This window comes from Truncatella angustata (genome assembly GCF_020726525.1).
Source record: "Truncatella angustata strain MPI-SDFR-AT-0073 chromosome Unknown BKA67scaffold_10, whole genome shotgun sequence".
Lineage (NCBI taxonomy): Eukaryota > Fungi > Ascomycota > Sordariomycetes > Amphisphaeriales > Sporocadaceae > Truncatella > Truncatella angustata.
Window position 1 is genome coordinate 307,959 of NW_025763390.1, and position 23,240 is coordinate 331,198.

Here is a 23,240-nt window from a genome sequence, read left to right on the forward strand (position 1 = left end):
ACACCTTGCATGACCTCGTCGCTTACGTATCACCTCGAGCTGTCAAGGTGGTTATAGGTGACGCGAGACGAGAGGGAGGAATTCTTGAGCATCAGTAGCAGGCGATTGTTTCCTCGTCTGCACTGATCTCACTCTGGTATGCTCTAGCTAATATCCAACATCCAATATTCCCAGATGGTATGGTCAACATGTATGCATTTCAAAGCCATAGTGACTCGCACTATGGGGTTGGCTTGGGGATATATATGCACAATGGGCCGTTTGATGTACTCGAAGCTAATATCAAACCTCGAGCTCTAGATCCTATAAGACGTCTTCACCAAGGTCGTCGATTCCTCCTAGTGCTACCGCAGCACAGGACGGTCTTGGAGCATCACCAGATCAGGACTTGCAATCTCCGAATTCCCCGGCATTCTCTTCGAGCTCAACCTTCGACGGATTTGACGACGAGATATTCTCTGACCCGGCGCTCCCGTCGCTCCAAGCTCCTCAACTTCCGGGAAGAGCCCGCGAGTATCTCCGCAGGGTCGAATCGCCCCAACATTCCTCTGGATCCGAAGACAGTGGCAGTCAGTTCGTGACTGCAAGTTGGGGCTCACCGTATCCGCCCAGTGAACAAAGTCGTCTGCGTCGCCAGAGTTTCAGCAGTGAGCCTTCGGACGACTCGCCTATCCACCAGCTCGAGATCTCCACCCCTTTCTTGAGACTGATTCCCGCTGCTTCTCCAGTCGCGACTGCTCAGGGGCAACCACAACAATCCGGTGTATCTGAAAGTGCCGCCGTGCTCCTCAACCGTGTTCGCAGACAGCAACCCGTGCGTAGCATTACTGAGGATTGGATTCGAGCTCACACAACCAACGATCTTACATCAGAGCATCGTCACTGGCTGAGCGACGGTGACTACAGCGAGCACTCTTCATTGAGCGGCTCCATTTCCGGCGACGAGCCTGGTTGGTCTGAGGAGGCCGATCCACGTACACCCCGAGCGTCACGTTCCCGCACATCCAGTCGGCACCTCCGACCACATCGGACCCCTTCGCGGCATCCCAGAAACAAATCAAGCAACGAAACGCTAAGGCAAGCTACCGCCAACCGCCTCGGCAAGACAATGGACTCCCTCACACTCGAAAAGGGTCAAGGCGCCCAAGATACCGCCAGCATTCACACGTTGGACGCGGCTTCTACGGCCGCAGGCCAGGTTGAGACACCTCGAGTCGAGCGCAAAGCTAGTGTCAACGGCTCGATACAGATCCCCGCCACACCTACTAAACCCACAAAGCCAGTACTACCAGCACAGACTCCTAGGTTGAAGAAGAAGGTACCATGGAAAGGAAAGAATATTATGGTGCATCTTCCCCGGGATGACCAACGGGGCCAGACTGGTAAGGGCTCCGTACCCCTTACTGCCTCACAGATGCAAGATATGCTTCGGTCATGGCAAGAGCTAGGCTACAACACTAGAGGCTTCGATCTGGATGGCCCTGCCGATGTTTCTCGTGCAACACTCGATCCACTAGAGTACAATTCGCAGAGCCGAAACCAGTGGCCGAACCCTGAAGAGATCGTGAAGGAACGAGTCGATCACAAGTTCCACGTCTTGCTGCCGGATTTGAATGCGTGGAAAGATTATGTCAACGAGCTACAGGAAGCCAAGCTTAGGGCGCTTGGTGTGTCCTTTGGTGACGAGCCGCCAGCACAACCGCCAGCCATTTCTCCAGTTCCCTCAGGGCTTGGTGGGAGAATGTCAACTCAGTATCCCCCGTTGCCCTTTTCACCGCCTATCCCCACCGGTTCGGCCACAAGTGGTGGCGCTCAAGGCTTCCCGTTCCCAGGTGCTTTCCACGGGACGTCAGCGACACAAAGCCCTACCGTTCCGTCTGTGGCGTCACCGTTGTCTTTCGCCGGTTTACCAGGCAAATTCAACCCGCGGGCACAATCCATCTCCATCTCTCCTCACGAACTCCCTTTCCATTTTGGCCAACCATCCCCGCATGGCTTCTCTCCTCGGGAGATGCTTCTACAGCAACACCTTGGTCGAAGTGGTTCGCCGTCCGTCCTCGGCTTGAACGGGTTGATGTCGCCAACATCGCCTTTTGAAGGCGTTCCTTCACCACTAGGCTTGCACCAGCGTCATCAGTCTTTGCAATATCCTATGTTGCCGCATCAGCACCTACAGCGCCAGGAATCTGCACGAGCGTCGCCACGCCTACAGGAGCTGCGTGAGGTGGACGAGGAGACCCAGAGCAACCCCTATGAAGAAAGGAGCCCTTCCAAGACGCCTGAGCCTGCTCGTTTCATCAAACATAATGCCAGCGACAGTCTGCAGAAAGAGATCGATGATGCTGAGTACCACCTTGAGGAACAATTTCGTGAGCAGCTTGAGCATGAAGATTACAGCCCACATCAAGAGACTGACAAGGTCAATGCCCATGGCCCCGTCGGCCCTGGTTTATCCGCCCATGCTAGAGGACCATCGGTTCACTTCGGTAACTTTGGCAACGACTCCGACGAGGGTCCTGTCCTGCATCATCCTCGCCCGCATAGTCGCGGGCACTCCCTTACGCAAAAATCCTTCTTTGAGAACGATGAAGTGCGTGACAGTAACTCTGACCCTGATGCTGCCAAGCTCCAAACAGTCAAGGAACAGAAGGGCGATGAATCTTACGAGATCGAGACGAACCCAAGCAATCTTGGAACCCCTGTTTCGGGCTTCAACTCAGCCAAGGACTTCCATCAGCGTGACATGTCCACAACAAGCAACCCGTGGGCTCATGTACAGTCTATGAATGGGGACAAGCCAGTCTCGCGCCGCCCTAGTCATACGAGCAAGCCATCATTTTCAAAGCTCAACGCTAATGCAACGGAGTTCAAATTCAACCCTACAAGCTCTTTTACGCCAGGCCAATTCAGTTTTGGAGCAAGTAGCTTCCAGCCTGCTACGAGCTCTTCCCAGCCGGCGGCCTTCCAAGCATCTGCTTCCAGCCACGTTAGTGGGCCTTCGACTTCTTCATCCAAAGGTAGGATCAATGCTGCCGCGCCTGTATTTTCTCCTACTACAAGTGACTTTCACTTTCCTAGTAAGGCCGAGTTCGGTTTGCCCGGAAAAAGCGACTTCAACTTCTCTGCTAGTGGTCCGAAATTTAATCCCGTCGCTCCTACTTTCCAGCCAACTGGTTCTTTTGCGGGTTCCGTTACGAGTGCAGCAGCCTCTGGCAATGAGAGTATAGACAACCGTGGTTCGATCTTTGGCAGCATTGATCTTAACTTGTCCTCAGAAGTCGCCAAGCCAGCTAAGAAAAGCAAGGCAGTTCCTATCATGCGTCCAGCCAGCAGTCACAAGTCGCCCACTCCTGGCCCAGCTCCTGTTTCGGTGGAGGAGACTGATAAGGACGGTCGTCTCACGGATCTAAGTCGAAGGAGCAAGAAGTTCAGGGATAGCATTGATGGAGATGATGTCCCACGCTTCGCTGAACCAACACCCGAACTCGAGCCATCGACCATCGTGCAGTCCATGGCACCTGCCAGAGATCAGCCTGCTGATCATGATGAACATGAAGCAGCTGGCGACGCTATCTTTGACTCCACTGTGCTCTCGGAGTCCACTGATGCCAAGCTACAATCAGAGTCTCATGATACAAGAGCCACGACGAGTCCGTCTGCAACATCCCCAGACCAGGACAAGGCCGACTGGGCTCCTTTCGAGTTCAAGAATAGCTCGGAGGTTCGAGACTTCAACGATTCAAGACCTTTTGGAGACTCTGAGCCCTTCCAAAAAGGCCACAAGAAAAGCTTATCTGCTACAGCCGCATCTTTTGTACCGGGAGGCTTCACCTTTGGCGGCCCTAACCCTGTGGCCGCTACCTTTGAGCCGTCGTTCAAATCGCAACCTCCCCCAATGGTACAACCGGAAGAGAGCGAGGATGACCGCGCTGCCTCGCCGACTCCTGGTCCTGAGCCTCGTCACGCAGCAGATGCTGAACCTGTGCTTGTCGAGCCGCAACGCGAGCCTACACCAGAGCCAACAAAATCTGGTCTGGGCGCTTCCCGCTTTGCTTCGGGAGCATCGCGTCAAGGGCTTGGCGCATCACGTTTTGCCTCACCACCGCCACAGCCCAAGGGATCGGACGCCCCGAGGTTCGCTAAGTCACCGTCGCCCGTCTCTGAAGCAGACCAAAGATCGGAAGCCGAGTATATCCTTAGTAACGAGCCATCCGAACTTCACAGCTTTAACGAGTCGATTCCCATACCCGCTAGCCCTCCATCAGTTGCCGCCGATGAGCGTCTGAAGCAACGCGTTGCTGGCGACCATGAGCTGACATTCGAGGAGATTGATGCCGTGATGCAGCATATGAATGAGACCGATCCTACCATGGGTGTCAACAGAACCTTGGAATCCTCTCCCAAATGGCGTCAACCCAGTCCTGTTCGCAACGTCACCCTAGGGACCGTTGCGAATGATTCTCCTTTGCGCCTGCCGCTACTGAGCCATTTTAGAAGCGACGCTCCCAGCCCGACTCCCCAGCAATACCGAGCTCTGCCTTCCGAGCCTGCGCCCGAGTTGCTGTCTCCTGAGGTGGACGATCCATTTGTTGACCCTCCTCGGAGTACGCATACCTTTGACGTGGAAGGTCCAGTCCATAATCTTGGCAGTGGTAACGCTACTGAAAGCGAAGAATGGGACAAGGCTTTCAGCGCTGATGAGCAAGAGAAGCTTGGTCAACGTGTCCAATACTTCAACGGTCATGTTCAAGAGCTCGTTGGTGACATGCTGGCTGACCGACTCGACCCCCTCGAGAAGACTTTGGGATCGATTCAACACGCTCTTCTTGCTATGTCCAGGCGGACACCTTCCAGTCATCCCAGCCGTCGTGAACGGCGAAGTGCATCTGTAGAAATTCAGGAAAGTGATGCCGACGATGAGGACGATGACGTTCCAGTTACTCGCAAGTCTAATAGCCCCCAGCGAAACAAAAAAATGGAGCAAATGCGTTTTGCTGTTATGGAGGCCCTCAACCAACATCACGCCAGTCGTGCATTGCAATCTGTAATGGAGCAAACTGAGCCCTCTGTCGATAACGGAACAGTCCTCAGGGAACTCCAGGAGATGAGAGAACAGCTCAGCAAATCGCTGCATGTCGACTTCCCCATCGAAGATGTTAGAAATATCGTCGAGGAGGCTGTCCAGAACCAGCGTCCAACTACCCCACCTCCAGTTGTTAAAGACGACGATGAGGCTACAATGAAGATGGCAGAGATGCAGGCCAGGGTCCATGAGCTTGAGCAACGATTAAGGTATCAGGAGGAGACAATCGACAAGGAGACGACTACTCGACGAGGAGCGGAAGATCGCTCTGCTGAGCTCAGTCGTCAACTTGAGCAGGCCGAAACCAAGATTGAGGTCGAAATCATGAACCGCAGCGTATACGATCAGCGAGTGCATGACCTCGAGGAGCGACTTAGGCTTCAAGAACAGAGGTCTGATTTTGAGCTTAGTGGTCGCAGAGAGGCTGAGGACAGACTCTCGGAGATCCAACGGCTCTTACGCATTTCTTCCGAGGAGGAGGATCGACTCCGCGCTGTACTTGAGGAGCGCGACCAGAAGATCAGGTCTGTCGAGCAGGGGGCCGGCAAAAGTGCCATGCGCCTAGCCCTGCTTGAAGCCGCGCAATCTAATGCAGACAAAACCCAAATCGATCTCACCAACCGTCTCAACGCAACCGATGAAGAGCTTCGCAATACTGTACAGGAAGCTCGCCATTGGCGATCCGAAGCCGAGTCCGCTCGCGACTCGCACCGTCGACAGACTGACGATCTTGTCACTGCCATTGATGAGGCTAAACACCTTCGTAAGGTCATTGACACTCTCGGAACTCAGCTCAGTGAGACAGAGAAGCTTCGCGAAACCTGGCGGGTCAAGTTCCTCTCTATGCAAGACGATATGGCCCATGCAGCACGCGAGATCACCGAGGAAAATACTCGGCGCCTGAAGAAAGAACAAGCTCTCATTGCACGACAGGAGGTATTGGATGCCAGACTACAGGCTGAATCCAAGACTCGCGAGCGACTGGAAGCAGAGCTTGAAAGACTAGAAGGCGGCGAGCGTGCCGGTATGAGAGCTGTGGCCGATGTCAAGCGCCTGGAATCTCTCCTCACCGAGCTTCGAAACGAGAATCACAAGATCCAAACCACTGCTCTCCACTTCCAGCGTGAAGCTAAGGAAGCACGTGAATCGGCTGCAAGTGAGGTGCAACGTACTCGCACTTCCGTCCAGGCCGATCTCGACTCGGCCAACGACCAGGTGAATGTCGTTCGTGCTGGACTTGAAGATGAGGTCAACAAAGTCCGTGCTGAGCTTGCACAAGCTTTACAAGTGAACGAGAACTTGAAGCAGCAGCATGAGATGACCCTGGAGGATGAGCTGGCCAAGATTCGTGCCCAGGTTGACCAAATCAAGATGGACGCTGAAACCGCCAAGGCTCATCATGATATGATGCTCGAAGAGTCGCAAACCACCAGTGCGACCAATCTTGATGCTTTGGAACGTAAGCATCAAAGCTACATGGAAGATATCCAGACTCGCTACGAACGCGAGCTTTACAACAAGACCGAGGATGCTCAGCGTACAGAATCGAACTTGCTCGAGCGCCTGAGTCTGTCTAGTTCTAAGGTCGAGCATCTACAAGATCGCCTTGCTCACATGGAAGAGAAAGTACAAATTGCCCAGGAAGCTGCTAAAGCTGCGGCACAGACTGCCAAAGCCACTCGAGCATTCGAGTCTGTAGCTCCTGCTGCAGCCGTTGTCAGATCCGGGGCTGTTGCTCAGGCAAGGCAAGTTCCGGAGAAGATTTCTCCACAGGCACTCCGCGAATCCATCATGGTACTACAAGAGCAACTTCAGGCAAGAGAGCAGCGCATCGAAGAGCTTGAGCAGACTGTATCCAGACTTGATCCTGATGCCGCTACTAAAATCACCAAGAGGGACGATGAAATCACGTGGCTACGTGAGCTTCTTGCTGTAAGACACAGTGACCTACAGGATATCATTGTGTCTTTATCAGCCGAAAACTTTGACAGACAAGCGGTCTTCGACGCGACCATTCGATTGAAGGCTAACCTTCAAATGGAAGAGCAAGAGCGCGAGAGAGCCATGAATGGTGGTTCGGCCATCAACCTACCCGACATCGCTGCTGCCATCAAAGGCGCTGCAACTCCGCGAGCTGCTCAGGCTGTAGGCCATTTGGCTGCTGCTTGGGGTAACTGGCGCAAAGGTAACCAGCCTTCGCTTAACAATTTCTCAAGCACGAGGTCTCCTGCGCCGGCAAGAAATCACACTCCATCGCGGAGCAAGCCTAGCCCGCTACCGCAGAACGACTTTCTCTCTGGATTGATGACTCCGCCCGCATCTGGATTGCGCAGCACTCCGCCAGCTGAACAAAGCAAGGCTCAACCTACAGCCTTCGGTAATACGGGACGCCGGTTTACAGCCGAGGAATTCGCCAATCGCGCTCGCGGGCCTTCCATGACTGCGCGACAAGCCGAGAAGATGCCCATGCCCGGCACACCCCCGCGCCGCATCTCCGATTTGAGAGAGCCAGTGACTCCCCCGATGGCTCGCTCAACTGGATATGACGCCGATGCTAGTCACATCGAAGATTTCGATGATGCTGGATTCTTCGACGATTAAATGAATGAGCACCTGAGCGCACGACCAATCTGGTCTTGGCGCAATCTTGGCTCATACACTCTCATTTGTAACACAACTTATGAAAGCAGCAGAATACTCAGCAGACTTTTCACCGTCTTATGCATTCTACCTGCCTTGCAATATTGTTATTGGTTGGCTATGCCCATTCCACGAGCTAGATTGATACCCCTTACGCCGCCTTCACTTGCTTTTCGACGCATACAACGATTGTTAGATAATCGCGTACGTAGTTTACATTTTCTCTTTCTATCGACCATTATCAGCCAAATCGACAACTCTCGGTTTCTCAAGGGTGGTGATTTGGTAGCTGGTCGATCTATTTTGGTAATCTCTTTTCTCCTTTGTCACCATGTACTTTTGCATAGCCGGGTATGGGTGGCTTCCACTCGTTTCATTTGCCGCAAGGAAGAGAATGATTAAAAGTACTAGTTTGCTTGCGGAGCGATGAGCAATATAGCAGCACATAATACAAAACAGCTATTTCGCCAACCACATGGTTTCTATGTACGTGTTTCAATCATAAATAGGCTGATCAGTATGGCATCCATTCAGCTTTACTTTAGGCAGTAGCTATGCAATCATAGCACTACCCTCGTGTGGAGCCTAAGGACACTGTGTTTGCCATGTGGTTCAACCTGCCAGCAGGCAACCACGAAGATTGAAGTCATGGTACAAACTGCGTACTCGGCCTTTTAGAGCTGCGTCATAACTTGGGTCCAGATTAAACCTTAAAACCTCAGACTTTTAAAACTAAGTTGTCTTTATATTTCCCTCCTCAAATGTATTTGTCCTAACTTAGAAGTTGGAAAGCGTGGCATAAAATCGAACACCTATCAACTTGGAAAATAACAAACTTGCAACTATTCAGGCCCTCTTTTCTAAATAGTGCAAATGTCTCCAAAGAGAGGCAATAGCAATACCACTGTCCCGTTGGAGAAGTATATTCAACAGGCCTGGAACACGCCCGAAGTGCTCAACCCATTTGGCATAACCCCTTCAGGAGCATCTGTCGATGGATCGCCAGTGGTGCCGACACTGCGAAAGGGCTGTCGGAACCGCATCATCTACTACATCGGCTCTTTCAACCCGCCGCATCTAGGTCACCTGGCCCTCATCGACCATGTATTCTCAAACACCAACGCCGCTGTCCCGTCGTCCTCGCCGCCCGCCCCGGACGACCTAAACCCTGTGGCCCTCATTGTCCTCCTGCACGGCGCGTCCTGGGTCCGGGGCAAGCTGCACAAGACGCCCCACTCCTCGTCATCTGACGACGAGGAGCCCCTGCACCTCAGCTTCGCACAGCGCTACAGACTCGTCCGCCAGGGCGTCCCGGACCGCCTGACACGAAGTGGTGTCTGGGTCTTCCCCGAGGGGCTCGGCGACTGGTGGATGTTCCAGAACAAGCTCATGACCGCGTGTCGGGGGGATGGCTTTGCGGTGGAGTTCGTGGAGCTGCTTGGCCCTGACTATGTCGTGCAGCAGAGGCCGCAGTGTTCGGGTTACCATGGCGTCGTCACGAGTAATGTTTGTCGGAAGGCGGATTTTGTGCCCGGGGCGGTGCATGGGGATCAGTTGGTGCGTTTGGAGGGTTTCGGGCCGTGGGGCAGATCGGACGTAGGGGGTGAGGTGAGGGATGAGGAGAGGATGAAGAGTAGTGTTTGGGTCTGTGAACATGACGGTAGAATGGGCTATAGAATTTGGTTTGTGCAGCATGAAGCCCCGATCATGGATCCGGGTATGAGCTCGACAGAGTTGAGACGGATTATCGCAGATCACAAGGGCAAAGATTTGGAAGAGAGGATTACGGGGGTTGCGATGAGCCCTGAGCTGTTGATCGACTCCCTGGAGACAGGGCGAGAAGCAGGCTGATCGGAGATGACTGATATGATATCTCCTTGGCCGTATCAATGTTGTAGATACCGTGGCACTTATAGATGACGTGAGATCATCGAGTATGCGTACAGATCTGGCCTGACCCTTAATAAGATGTACCAAACTAGCCTCATCCGTTTGGATCCAGGCTAGACTTTCTTTAAGCTACAAGAGCCTCAAACAACCGCTCGTTGAGACTGCATGGTATGTGGATTAATTGGGCTCTCTTGACAGAAACACAAGCTTTGGCTTGCGTCTTTCAGCAAATTCTTCCCCGACATCGAACTTGATCTCTTCAATCTCTGCACGCATGCCACATTTCTCATAAAGCCGTCGACCAATTGGTGTCCCCTCAACGACTGCCTGCAGAGCTGAAGTATCAGCGATTTATCACAGACAAAAGTACATTCGGAATGATTCGATCACACGCCAACGGCATACAAAATGTATGTACCAAATGTATGCCAAAGTGGAGGGAGGTAAATAGTATATGAACATGCCTTTAATCCTTGCTCGTCTGCGGACTCAATTCCCCATTTGACGAGAGCTGCACCCGCACCTAGACGTTGGTAATTTGGATGGACTGCTAGCAATTCCAGTACTACCCAAGACATCAGAAGCCCATATCTGGTGGTGCGCGATTTGTGGACTTCGACTTTACCGTAGACACCCTTTCCATTGGAATCTTTGATAGCCTGAGTGCGTGGGACCACGTAGGATCTCCAAAGTCGAGTCATGAACTCGCGGTCATCCTTATCTGGCCAAACATCTTCGACGTTCTCCGCCATGTCAAGCTCAGCTGGTGGCGGTTCTCTCATGAGTGTCCAGGTGGCAAGGCCGATGATGCATTCCTGGTCGCCCGGGCCGGTGCGAGTGACCGCCTTCAGGAATATGGAGTTGCTGGAGTTCTGCTTCCAGAGAAGCAAGCGCTCGGAACCTTTTGCTCTACCTGATGGTGTATCATGATTCGGGAAATAATTATCGACAAATGGTGCGTCATGACCGAAGGACTCTGAGAGGACCTCAAAGCATGTGGGTATGTCTCGGTCGGAAAGAAGGACGACATCTACTTTGTTCGCTGGTGACATTGTGATATTTGATTGTTTGTGAGACTAGTAGGTGTATCAACAATGAATAGGTCACAAGGGCAGTTGAGAGATGGATGTTTTCAGTCTGGAACTCATGGTCAAAGTTATTTTCCGGGATGTTGAAGCGCGGCTTCATATGCCAGTGAGACAAGTGCAGTCAGTGTACACAGTGGCCGCTTTCCCCAATTTGGAACAAGCCGCTTCGCCGGATGGTTATGTGCTTACGCTGTATGTCAACAAGTAGTATACCTTACACAGTATCACATATACTCACAAGAAGGCATCATGGGTATATCCAGCAACTGCTCCGGCTGTCCCGTTGATCCAGAGCACTCTGTTGTCAGCGCGTTCACTGCTATGCGTTGCATTACTGACCACACTGATCAAGTTTATTCACGGGACCAACGGTACTAAAGTTGACAGGTAATGCCTTTTATTTTTATTTTCTTGTACATTTAAATTTAACTTTACCTACATCATCGCATCGGTTGTGCCACCAAACGGATTGCGCGTAGAAGTCAGGCTGCTGGTATTAATGAACACGCTTTTCCCACAAGCTAGTCCTATCGCCGTGTAACTATTGATGTATTGCTTCGCATACAACCAGCTCTTACCCTCAAATAAAACGCCGTTAATTATAACAAGCACAATGGTTCGACGAGGATTTAACAAAATGTCTTTCGTGGATGATGAGGAGTCCTCACGAACCACGACATCAAACATGGTAGGAGCTTGCAGCCACATCTGTCCGGCTGTATCCTGCACTTCCAGAAGCTTAAATTACCAGAAACAGAAGTGTATACGTGAAAAATGTAGCGAAGGCAAAATGTGGCATATGCAAGAGTTGGCCACCAGAGCTCGAAGGCGTGATGATCTGTGCCGGTGTGTATGTTGTTGGCGCTGTGGAGTTAGTGGTACCATTCCAGCAGTATCTGGCAAAGCAGCCGATACAGGTGGATGGAAATTGCGTGTTGGTCTGGGCAAAACTTCGCATCAGAATGGCGCAGCCTATGCATGCGGGCCATTCATGGTCAACGGTCGAGTTTCCCATGGTCGCAACGTTGTAACCGTTTTGGATAATTCCGTCACGCTCTTCAACCGTGTATTCCAAATCGAAGGTGGAGGCGTTGGAGTTGTAGCTGTATGGGGCGTTGGGAATGTAAACAATCAGTGGACTTGTGGCCGTTGAGTTGCTAGTGTTGCAGCCGAAGAATGTTGGATGACGATTGAGTCCGAGGTTGACAAATGTGTTTTGGTCTGGAACGGGTGGGAATGGACTATTGTTGTCAGTGGACCCACTGTCAGAGCCTTGATATGTCGCAACGAGCGCTGTGCCGTTTGGCCAAAAGGTCGTCGTGTCGGCTGAACCATCTATGGCGAATATGATGTCGACGTTCCTGTAGGACAGAAGGAGGGGGTCCAGAGGAACATTCTGCAGGTTCTCTCCACCATCGACCAATGTCAAGGTGGTGAAGTTCGAATTCATATTGGAACCTATATTATAGCCATAAAATGGGTTGGGCCAACTCGCAACGTCCCGGTTCTCTTGGCCAATATTCGCCAGTGTTTGGTTTATGGATCGAAGGAGAAAGTCAGGTACATCAGGTGCTCTTTGAATCTGCAAGAAAGCTTGATTGAAAAGTGAAGACGAAGTCCCCATGATGAAACCTGCATTATCATAACCGGCAACACATGTTTCGCGGGCTGGGAGGACGCCGTTGCTAAAGTTTGAGCCAACGTATTTCAATGGCGCAAATGCTGGGTTCCCGATCCCATAGGAACCCATTTCCCAAGGATTAAACTCGAAGATAGTGGAATTCTCCCAGATCTGAAGAACACCGGACGGTCGCTCAATTGCAACTATGATGGGCATTGGGGTTTTAGCCTCGAGAAACTCTTTGTCATCGGCAATAGATGAAAAAGTGTAAGCTGCAGACGGCTTTAGTATCAAGATTACCCATGGCTTCAAAAGCATTGGAACTGTACCGGGTCCTCCATCACTGGCGTTGACAAGCTGATATGACAATGCTCGGCCCCAGTAATCGGTGATTGTCGTGTTGTAACCTGCGTCGGCCTTATCCGTAACATCTTGGTAGAGTTGACGATAGTATTGACTCAAAGACAGTGTGTCTGGCCCTATAATCATTGGGTCAGCATTTGCGGAGTGGGTGCTGATGTTTTGAGAGAGCCAAACCCTCGATGATCGTATTATTGAATTGCCAGAGGGTACTGAGAAAGCCGCCGGTGGCACTGATTATAGACTCGACCGAAGTAAAATTTTGAATAAACAAGCTTCCCACAACCCAGCTGCCTCCAGAAAGCCCACTCAGATATGTTGCTGCCTGGAGAAGCCCTCCTAATTGACCTGGACTTGTTGAATTTGTCGTACGGTTGTCAAATGCCGCAATAGCACCAGCACCGTTCATCAATGCACGATATCCTCCGCCAGATACCGCAATACCGATTCTCGGTATTGTTCCATTCTGACTAGCAATCTTACCAAAGTAATCTGTAATGTCTAAGCCTGTGATATTTGCCCGAGAAAGAACAGTCTCCAGAGCAGATAAAGTGTTGTTCTGTCTAAGCTTAAGCCAAGAGATTTCTTGGGCTGAAAGGCCTGTTGCCGGTCGAATAGTTGGCCGTATGGCTGGACAAGAGACAGGAGCTGGAGCATAACCAGAAGGCGCATTTGCCTGCGCTCTGTGCTCAAGGTTCGCTAAATTTTGGTCATGAATGTCAGCAGCCACGGATACAGAGACTTGCCAGGCCACAAGATAACTGGGAACTACTAGTCGAAGCGCGGAAAATACAGGTAAAGACTTACAGGAGGCTGAAGCAAGAAACACGGCTTCACTGGCCGTTAAAGCAAATGTGCAGCACATGATAAACCTCATGATCAGAATAATTTGTTGTGGATTAGCTAGTGATATTTTCTCAGAACTGTTGAGAGTGTACAGTCACAGGGAGTGATTAATAGAAATACGCTTAAATGTACGAATACGACGGGCCAACGCCATGTGTTATGTGCTATCTAGTCAAAAGCCATTAACTGCATGAATCAGCTACCGAGGGCCATATCCTATGCGTTTTGGCATTATGAGCCACATGGTACTATGTAAGCGCCTCGCACCTGACGAGGATTATATGACTTCGCAAGGTGTTTCGATAGAAAAACATTCTGTTCGCATGGATGCTGGTCCCGCCTATGACTGCCATTATCTGAGTGGTCATCGATGTAGCCATAACTTTAAAAATGCTGCACCAAGCATAAATATCCTCAAAATTATGCCCATGCTTTCTTTCATGTGTTATGTTTAACACCATAGTACTTGATATTTCAACTACATTGGGTAGTCTCTCACAACGTTACTTTGGTACAACAATGCGCTGAGACAGAGTTAAGGCGGCTACGAGATAAACTTCACGTAGCGAGATATACCAAGTAAATAAGGTTTACTATTTTCATGTCAACGATACTACTCTTTACAGTATCTAAGGAAAGTATAAACCGCCTCATTTAACGCAACCAATTTAGTCTCTGTAATCATGAGCATATCTCCATTCCCTGCACGAGTAGAGCTATAGACTACAAATTTCCTTCAAGCAGGTCATATCATCTGTTTAAGCTTTGTCAAGACTCAGGACTAGCTGGGTTATATACGTCCGGAGTTCTGATTTCTGGAAACGTCCGAGGTTGGGTTGTCGCTGCGAACATAAACAGCTTATTTCTTACTCCTCACACGATGTATCCTACTTGGGAACTCATCGACGGAACCGAGGTGCCTGGCTATACCTATAGCTCTGGTCAAGATGGAACCGATCATATCAATCTGAACGTCAGTCTGCGAGGGATTGTCGATATGGGAAGGTAAGCAGTTTCCCTTTCGTATGGGCGGTTCGTTACAGGCAAAACATACTATTTGAACTCGTATTGGAAATAGTTTAATGACATTTACAATCGCGTCCAGCAACGGAATTCGCTTCTCAGTAACAGATATGTCACCACCCTTCTCCCGCATCCTTCCAGCAGTACACATGTACCGTGTAGATATTTCACTCTACGACGTGCAATTCGACCCAGCAACTGGGGCGAAGGTTTCAATTCCGCAGAATGTTATCGAGCGCGTGATTGCTGCCCTTCTTCGTTTCAAGATCGTTTGTGCCGACCTTGGAGTGCCGGAAAGCAACATTCACGTTGTCGCCACTGAGGCGACTCGGGCTGCCCTCAACTCCACAGACTTTATCAAGCAGATCAATTCTTCCACCGGACTTTCAGTTGATCTTTTAAAGAAGGAAGATGAGGGTCGCATTGGTGCCTTGGGCGTTGCCAGTGGCTTCTTCAGCATCGAAGGTCTTATGATGGATCTGGGTGGAGGCAGCACACAAATTACCTGGATAATGTCCGACGGCGGCAATGTTCGTATCAGCGCCAAAGGCTCCTTTAGCTTCCCATTCGGAGCAGCTGCATTAACAAAGAAGATTGAAGGGGCGAAAAGAGGGAAGTCGAAGGAAGAGGCAGAGAAGGCACTATCAAAGCTTCGGGACCAGATAATGAATGATTTTACCGACGCTTACGAAAAGCTTAAGGTCCCTACAAGTATGGTAGAAAGGGCAAAGAGAGATGGTGGATTTCCTCTATATCTCTCAGGAGGGGGCTTTCGGGGCTGGGGATATCTACTGCTTTACTTGAGTCAGATCCATGGGAAGCCCCATCCAATATCGGTCATCAATGGGTATACCGTTAGCAAAGAGAGATTCGAAGACACACATTCCGTGGAAAAAGTAGCGCAGACCGCTCACTCCATCTTCCGCGTCTCTGATCGGCGGAGGCAACAGGTCCCTGCGGTGGCATTTCTCGTCAGCGCCTTGGCTAACGCCATTCCCCATGGAATCCGGACCGCGCATTTCTGCCAGGGAGGCGTAAGAGAAGGAATTCTCTTCCAAGAACTGCCCCCTTCTGTTCGGGCTCAAGATCCGTTGGAAGTCGCTACGCAGAGATATGCACCTCGGTCTGCAGATGACATTTTCAACCTCCTCAAGTTCTCAATACCGCCAGCATCAGAAGACGGGTCAAAGCGTTTTCCGTACTCGATCACTGCCCATGTTATTCGTGGATTTGCAAATATCCTCTACGTTCACGCTGGTATGGACAAGGAGCTTGCCTCTATCTCTGCGCTCTACAGCAGCAGTACAGGTCTCATGTCTTCAACTCGCGGGGTCTCACACGAGGATAGGGCGAGGTTGGCGCTTATGTTGGAGTCCCGATACATGGGAGAGCTGCCCCCACGGGATGTGCAGTTCAAAGCGTCACTCCAGCGTTTGATAACTCCTGAAGAAGCTTGGTGGGTTGCCTATCTTGGTCGCGTTGGATATTTGATCAGCCGACTCTATCCATCTGGCAGAATCGATGAGATAAAGCCCCGAGTGGCGCTCTCCGCGGAGTGGGCAAATACCCTGGGGCGCAAGGAAGACAAAGAGGGTGTGCGGCTGACGATCTCGATCCAGAAGGTGGAGCATGATCCTGCCCAGCTGAAAAAAGCCCTACAGGAGCACGTGGGAATTGTGGAGAAGGTGGGGAAAAAGAAGAATTGGGTAGGTGAGCATGGCGGATGGGGAATGAAAGTGCAGGTTAAGGTTGTTGAAGAGAACATTCTATGAAATGATATCAGCGCTGGCCAATGATAGGGCCGTGATGTTCTACTACTACACGGTATGTTCCTTGAACTATGGCAATCTCTCTTCGTTCAACACTGTAAACTGAGTACTGTAGAAAGGGGATGACTGACTTTGTACTAGATTAGGTTAGTCTAGTCTACAGCTAAGATGTTCGATTATTAAGCCACGCGTGAAATAAGAAATGCTATGCTAAGAGTCTGACCAACCTATCTTTTCTTGAGTCCACCAAACGCTTAATGGTTGGAAGGTATTTGCTAAATAAGATGGAGCTAGATTACTTGGTAACCACCTGGGACCTGACTGCAACCATGACCCAAAGTTGTAGAAGTAGGCTGGGACCGTCCAATCCTCACAGTTTTTACCGAAAGGAAATGGGTTTGGCTATGACTAGCCACCTGCAACTGCACCCGTTGAAAGACAAGGAAAGGAGACGTTGCCTAACAAACTGTCTTGTACGCTCAAGCCACTAGGGCGAGACCACTGTCTGAGTTTGAGTTCACAGTAAAGACAGAACCATATGATCACAAATCAAAGTGTTGAGTCCCTTACTGGACTTCGCTGGGGGGCGAGATTTCGGTTCCAACCTAGCATGTGCGATGAAATAAATCTTCGAGAAAGCAAGTGTTTGCACACCAGTTTCGGACTGATCAAAATAATGTTTGATATTATAGTGCACCATGTGCAATAACATCTTTGATCACTCCTTGAAGCACTGACACCAATATATTGTAATGGATGGTCCTTGGAATTATCGTCAAGCGTACTGTAGCGTCTATTGTTGCCAAGGCCATCGCTGCAGCGACCACTTTCAGCCCGTTCTAATCGAACCAGCGTCCTAACCTAGATCATTTCGCATTCGGCACGCACTAGCAGCAGCAGCCTTGATGGTCTTTTCTGATGCATGCTCTGTACGGTCACAACGTCTCCAGCTCCCTTGCGCGTCAAGGCAGCTGTGCCAGTTCCTCTGACTTGTTAAGCTACTTCGCAGATGGCGGTGATGTGAAGACTTATGCAACGAGGGGTTCTGGCAACCGTGCTCAGCAAACTGAATTGACCGGTGATGTTCATAGGAATGCATAGGTTCCCGCGACTTGGTTTCTATACACGACCACGTCTATGCATAATCGTAACAGTAATACTCTGGCTTACGGACGTGATTACCTAAATACCGGCCACTCCTCTCAAACCGTATAATTTCGCAGAGATTATCGCCCCATGTTAAACACGGAGGCACAGTATGAAGCTCTAATCAGGGCTGGTTTAGACCCAGGTCCCATGAGGAAAATGTAAAGCATAAATATCTGGAACTTCTAGCGTGGCGGTCACTGAGACGGTTGTATTGTGAACATGTTCCAAAGCGTCAAAAAGAAACGTTGGAAAATAAGACGAATTCTCAAGTTGAGGTATGGCTAAATTGAAGTACGGTTATTAGATGAATAATTAGTCAAAAGCGGTATACATCCAGCATTGTATTTCGCCCAAGTCCATCTTGGAGCTAGTAACTGTCCTTGAACTTCCCTTCCGACTTTCCACAAATGTAACTTATATCACATCAAATATTACTAATTGAAAGAACACAGTCAACCGGTTGGGCCCGTTTGCTTTCCAACCTGATGTAGATTTTGCGATTCTTCTGGCTTCTGTCCGTCTCGTTCTAAATCCTCTGCTTTCGGCTTCCTCCACCATAGACATTTGCTAGACGCATGTCAGATTCTTCAAGTGTAAAATAATGGGGATCAATAGTATCTCACCTTACGGTAGATACAGTAAGAGCACCTAAGTTATGGTATTCGACGCCGGCATAAAGGCCCTATTGTCAGGTTCAGCACTCATACCTTGTCGTACCCCCAAAGGGCATGTCTTACCAAAAAAGCATTAATGAGCCAGCAGAAGGCAATAATGAAGCTGAATGCCAGTACTGCTCTCCATTTGGAACATGCGGAAGTTGTGACGATTGTTGTGTTGCCAGGTCCACTAACCCAATAAACTCCCCAATAAGTATTGTACCAGGACGCTGTACAAGTACTCGTGCCAGAGAGCTATGTACACGTCAGTTGTGTCAAGACACCGCACATGACACCCGTAGCTCGGGAATCAAAACGGAATGCTTACATCTTCCAGCAAGGCAAAGCAAACAATCCAACAGGTAAAAAGAGCAAAGTCCAAAGGAAATAAGAAAAACGAATATTTGAGAGGTGGGAGAAGTATGAGGGATACTGGAACACTGATAGCAGCCATAGAGATAGCATACACCAAGCGAGAGTCTTTAGGACCGTTGAACTGGTTAATGAGGTGGAAGAATCTGGCAAGAATACCTAGAATGATAATCGCGCAGCCAAATTCAAAGGCTCGGAAACACACAGAGATGATCTTATGAGTGCTCGACATGATTTCACTTGTAGCCGATTAATATAGGATAACATGACGTGAATATCATTTCGCTTTTTGGGGGGCCGCAAATCAATCTATCCCAAAAACAAAGTACGGGTTCTCACCAACTTATATGAGACACGAATACGGGGAGGAATAGCCATGCAGGAATTGGTCCTTTGAGGTGGGGTTCAATGAATAGTGCACCCTGCCATCCACTAGGTTAATTATGACTTAAGCCGCCCAAATCATAGGCGCATTGTATTCACAAACAGGTTTCTTGCCAATCATGCGCGTTGCCATGCTGGTGAAGCATGTGACGACTCAATTTATCAGGTCTAGACTCTACATAAGAAGTATGATCTTCTCAGATAGCTTAATTGAATTGCCTTAGGTTGGGGTCTGTCGGCGATCTGGTCTAGTCAGGTGCACTACAGAAGACTGGAGGAGGTGGATTAGCTCACTTCTCACATTATACTTGTTATGTACGCACTTGGAAACCAAATATGTGCTGACAGCTTATCGACTAGCTTAGTAGGTTTTAGTCTTTAGCACGGTGGAATCTACCACTGTACTATGGTTAGAACGTTACCTGTTGTGTCATAACCACAGCCGCAAGGTTTTACAGTTTGGAGAAAGACGTTAGCTTCTTATGGCGAGTATTACATCTGGAAAACAGTTGTTCCACGCTCTAATTGATATTAATAATGGAAACACTAAAAGCTGAAACGCCTTCGGGATTAACTTTACAATCTTCTTCTACTACAACCCTTGCCGATAATTGACAAGGGCAGTTGAATTATGCCTGCAACCATAGTATTGCCTTTTGGACTTCCAGGATACGAAATGTACACCTGGGCCAATAAACGGCAGATAGCTCCCCTACGTTAAACATCGTATATAAGTTTGTGCGGACAAGTATTTAGGTATGTGCGACCATGTCAAATGACAGCTACGACATAATTCAGCGTACACGAATTGCCACGTCATCAGGTGCCTTCGTGATCAATTTACAATCGCATCCGTAGGGAACCTGCCAGTCCAATATTGTACTCTATCCGTGGTTATGGGACTAGGTGAGTGGACTTTCGAACCAAATTTCTCAATGTATTTGCTTCAGGAGCGCGAACTAATAGCATCACAGAGAATCTCCCCATTGCAAATCCGACTTCCAGAGACATCACGGTTGTCGTTCTCAACCACACTGAGGATGGACTCGACCTAGATCCCGAGTCCAGACACCTCTACTGTGGACAGTGGGAGCCCTCAACCTCGCTACCACCCCAGTCGATCCGCCCCAGAGAAAGTGTCCTATGGCAATGTAAATCAACGGGGATAGGACGAGGCGTTGAGGGCTCTGTCACGTACAGGATGTCAGGCGCGGTACCCCACGATAAAGTTAGATTTTGTTGGAAGATACGCTACTTCGGGCTAAACCACTACGAAGCAGCGGTTACACGGGATGGATATGGAGTCAGAGTGTTGGGTGGTGAAGGGGATCATGCTGTGGTTGTATTTGTTTTTGGTAAGGATTCCGACCATTTACATAGCCTTTACTGAAGGTCCCACAGGTCCCACCACCGCATGACCCCAACTAACTTTCCCAAGAATTTTAGGTAGCACAGTGGATTCAAACACCGCGATGCTTGGTATTTAGCTTTTGTTAAATTGAGATGGATGATGTGAACCTTTGCCCATCGAACTTAATACCAAAAGTCATGTGATTGTACCTCCATATGGGTGATCTGTACCAAGTAGTTTTCTATTGGGTAAGTATACTAGATCTCGATCTATAACGTGTTTAAAGTTAAAGACGATCGCCTGTGATGGATCATAATGCAGTGAAACATCAGAGATATTAGTTCCAAACCCAAATATTGGTAGCAATTAAGCATATGCTAACTACATCGAGACAAATCCGACATCAGACATTAGCCTCAGAATGTGGATTCGGGTTTCTCGATGTTTCAAATAATTTATCTGGAACGACATTGAACCTCCTGTTGATAGTTTGTATGTTTGCATCTCAGTTTCCGACATTGTTATGGTGCATATTTACAACTTCAACTCTCTGCTTCACAAGTCAGCAAGACAATCAAAATATACGGTGACAGTCCTCGGTAACTCCTCATCTTCAATATAATCAAGCACCATGGGTACCACTTCTAAGGTCATCGCTGTGCTTTGCCGTATAGGGGAACTAGTGTCGTCTGTTATAGTTTTGGGATTGCTGGGCCGTTTTCTTTACATTGTAGGCGAGGCAAATGCGTATGCTGATTCCAGGATCGTCTACACCACAGTCGTGGCTTCTATCAGTACATTTCTTTCTATCATTCTCTTTCTCCCTTTTACATACTCGTTCCTCGCCTTCCCTCTTGATTTAATATTGTTTGTTCTATGGCTTGTAGCATTCTGTCTCTTGGAAGCGGTAAGTGACACTTATGCGCACTCAAAACCTCCTAATATAAATTCATTATAACAATTATTTAGTTGACTGGAACCCATGCTTGTTCAGCAAACTGGTACTGGAGCTACTGGGGCTTCTATTGGGGTTCTTATTGGAGGACTCCAGTCGTCGTGGGAGGTCCCGCTGACATTAACTGGGCGGGATGTTCGTCCTGGCAAGCTGTGCTTGCCTGGTCGTTTATATCGTCCATGCTGTTTTTGCTCAGTTCGTGTTTGGTAAGCCGAGCTTATAATTAACAGTCTTATCACATTCGCTTGGTCTGACAAAAAGTAGGGAGCTTATGTTGTCCTCAAATACCGAGAGGAAAAGAAGTCCAGAGGTTCAGCAGTAATGAATAGCACCCGGGATAATATCTAAAAGCCATGGCTACCACAGTAATGGCGAATATCACCGCGAGAGGATTGCACAGAGCATGGTGGGATATCCATCTACGAATCAGGGTAGTTGTCATATGCGGGAAATGAGTACAGGCAAAAATATGGCATTTGGCGTTGGTGCTGCCTAATTCACAGGAGTCGCTGTCAGTGTTAGACTAAGTACATTGGTAATATGGTTATCAATTCCAGTATTGTCATTTGGGCTGTGAATCTTAAACCTGAACCGTGCCTCAAAAACTAGGGAGAAAGATAGAAGAAATTGTTGTGAATGATTTGCTGAGACTAAGATAAAGTTCAATGAAATGAATATTTTGACCAACGATACAGGTTTGAGATGGCCATACTAGAATGAGTACATGCTAACAGAGTAGTTCGCTTAATCCAGGGAAACTGTCCCTATTGGTGAGTCGTGTCTTAGTTATATCTTTGGGTTGTCAGTGCCTCGATGAACTGTGGCCAAATATAGTTAAATAGTGCTTGAGTTCAAGGTTACTGTGGCATTTGATGACTGGTTGAATCCTTGTCATCCATTAGCATAAAGTTTACCCGTAGTCGTACAAGTAGGAGATCCAGAAATCTGGCAGAGTTGGAGGTAAATCCGAAAGGTAAGCAACACTCACTATTTTTTTGCGAGATAGCATTAGACAGGCTTCTCCTGATTATACCGATTGTAGATTCTTACTATGATGCTTGAAAAATCATGAGATATCATGGTACTTACCTTCGCTAGCACATCCCTATCGTTAAGGTTAACCTTTGCATTTGCATCATGACCTAAGACTGCCCCGCTAATGGCCTGTGAACCGATTCTTTCCGTGTATATTGCCCATTTGTGATCGCTCTCACTAGAATGTCAGAAGAAGTGAACATATTTGGGCGACATTCAAGGAGTTGAAATCATGTAATTGTATCAAATGTGATTTCTCTGCAGGAATTGCTGTACTGTCTTGCTTGGCCGGAAACTGCACTGCTTCGACGACTGTTATCGTAGGCGTGCTGACAGAACGCAGCCAGATACTAGTCTTACTAGCTAAGCTTGTCGCCAAGATGACTTGGAGATAGTTCCAAAAGCTATAAACTTAGGTCAATTTACTATCATGCAACCGAAGTCGAGAACCCTGATTTCGGAAATGCGCGTACCTCTAACTACACAGTATGAGCAATTGGGAAGAAGTAGGGTCTGGCGATCCCCAAATCGGAAACGACGTAGAAATATACGATTTGGTTTCTGCCTCTTGAAAAATTCAATGTCATATAGCACAAATTGTGCCAAGCCATTACCATCCAGGAATGCAAGGACTTTAGTCAGGCACAAAACTCCCCCGCCTTCGAAGCAAACGTCCATCGATAGGTACACACTGGTGTAGTGGATATAGCTATAGCCCGACAGAATGTTGTAAGGAGAAGTTCAATTTATGACAGGCAGCTTGGAATAGAGATGTTGGTACGAAGAGTCACACCACGTTCTATTACCAACTCTTTGCAGAACCTGCCGTTGCCCCTATCTCAATACTGTAGCATCCGAGGCGTCTCTCTGTTATGGGCAGACATACAGCCCCATCACAGAAAGAATCGGGAGCGGGCAGTCGTTATCTGAACATACAATATGATCGTTGTCAGCTCTGTTCAACCATAGCAATCAAAGGCCAAATGTACTACAGGCGGTATTGAGATGATTAATATCA

General features: G+C 48.9%; 8 protein-coding genes across 8 annotated transcripts; 5 read left to right on the forward strand and 3 right to left on the reverse strand.

Annotated features, from left to right (window-relative positions):
• Positions 1 to 1,108: 1,108 nt before the first annotated feature.
• Positions 1,109 to 7,684, forward strand: BKA67DRAFT_525841 (uncharacterized protein; the record flags this gene model as incomplete). The annotated part of the gene is made up of 3 exons (XM_046098697.1): positions 1,109 to 3,873; positions 3,916 to 6,331; positions 6,419 to 7,684. The coding sequence occupies 3 exons, from the start codon at positions 1,109 to 1,111 to the stop codon at positions 7,682 to 7,684; spliced, it is 6,447 nt and encodes a 2,148-aa protein (XP_045952360.1).
• Positions 7,685 to 8,596: 912 nt separating this feature from the next.
• BKA67DRAFT_663730 (uncharacterized protein) lies at positions 8,597 to 9,574 on the forward strand (the record flags this gene model as incomplete). The annotated part of the gene is made up of 1 exon (XM_046108237.1): positions 8,597 to 9,574. The coding sequence occupies one exon, from the start codon at positions 8,597 to 8,599 to the stop codon at positions 9,572 to 9,574; it is 978 nt and encodes a 325-aa protein (XP_045952361.1).
• A 108-nt stretch (positions 9,575 to 9,682) lies between these two features.
• Positions 9,683 to 10,807, reverse strand: BKA67DRAFT_87874 (uncharacterized protein). Its single transcript, XM_046109512.1, has 2 exons — positions 10,074 to 10,807; positions 9,683 to 9,936 (listed from the first exon to the last, which is right to left on the reverse strand). The coding sequence occupies exons 1-2, from the start codon at positions 10,663 to 10,665 to the stop codon at positions 9,791 to 9,793; spliced, it is 738 nt and encodes a 245-aa protein (XP_045952362.1). The 5' UTR covers positions 10,666 to 10,807; the 3' UTR covers positions 9,683 to 9,790.
• A 555-nt stretch (positions 10,808 to 11,362) lies between these two features.
• BKA67DRAFT_695806 (lysophospholipase) lies at positions 11,363 to 13,559 on the reverse strand (the record flags this gene model as incomplete). The annotated part of the gene is made up of 3 exons (XM_046109315.1): positions 11,363 to 12,801; positions 12,860 to 13,381; positions 13,490 to 13,559. The coding sequence occupies 3 exons, from the start codon at positions 13,557 to 13,559 to the stop codon at positions 11,441 to 11,443; spliced, it is 1,953 nt and encodes a 650-aa protein (XP_045952363.1). The 3' UTR covers positions 11,363 to 11,440.
• A 966-nt stretch (positions 13,560 to 14,525) lies between these two features.
• On the forward strand, positions 14,526 to 16,323 carry BKA67DRAFT_595378 (Ppx/GppA phosphatase family-domain-containing protein; the record flags this gene model as incomplete). The annotated part of the gene is made up of 2 exons (XM_046105158.1): positions 14,526 to 14,533; positions 14,634 to 16,323. 2 exons carry the CDS (start codon positions 14,526 to 14,528, stop codon positions 16,321 to 16,323), a joined length of 1,698 nt encoding a protein of 565 aa, XP_045952364.1.
• Positions 16,324 to 17,714: 1,391 nt separating this feature from the next.
• Positions 17,715 to 19,000, reverse strand: BKA67DRAFT_87908 (uncharacterized protein). Its single transcript, XM_046109513.1, has 4 exons — positions 18,454 to 19,000; positions 18,207 to 18,380; positions 18,093 to 18,151; positions 17,715 to 18,036 (listed from the first exon to the last, which is right to left on the reverse strand). Exons 1-4 carry the CDS (start codon positions 18,727 to 18,729, stop codon positions 17,922 to 17,924), a joined length of 624 nt encoding a protein of 207 aa, XP_045952365.1. The 5' UTR covers positions 18,730 to 19,000; the 3' UTR covers positions 17,715 to 17,921.
• Positions 19,001 to 19,462: 462 nt separating this feature from the next.
• BKA67DRAFT_87911 (uncharacterized protein) lies at positions 19,463 to 20,385 on the forward strand. The gene is made up of 3 exons (XM_046109514.1): positions 19,463 to 19,787; positions 19,856 to 20,236; positions 20,283 to 20,385. The coding sequence occupies exons 1-3, from the start codon at positions 19,778 to 19,780 to the stop codon at positions 20,297 to 20,299; spliced, it is 408 nt and encodes a 135-aa protein (XP_045952366.1). The 5' UTR covers positions 19,463 to 19,777; the 3' UTR covers positions 20,300 to 20,385.
• Positions 20,386 to 20,704: 319 nt separating this feature from the next.
• On the forward strand, positions 20,705 to 21,709 carry BKA67DRAFT_639303 (uncharacterized protein). The gene is made up of 3 exons (XM_046105731.1): positions 20,705 to 21,139; positions 21,202 to 21,393; positions 21,452 to 21,709. Exons 1-3 carry the CDS (start codon positions 20,864 to 20,866, stop codon positions 21,533 to 21,535), a joined length of 552 nt encoding a protein of 183 aa, XP_045952367.1. The 5' UTR covers positions 20,705 to 20,863; the 3' UTR covers positions 21,536 to 21,709.
• Positions 21,710 to 23,240: the final 1,531 nt, after the last annotated feature.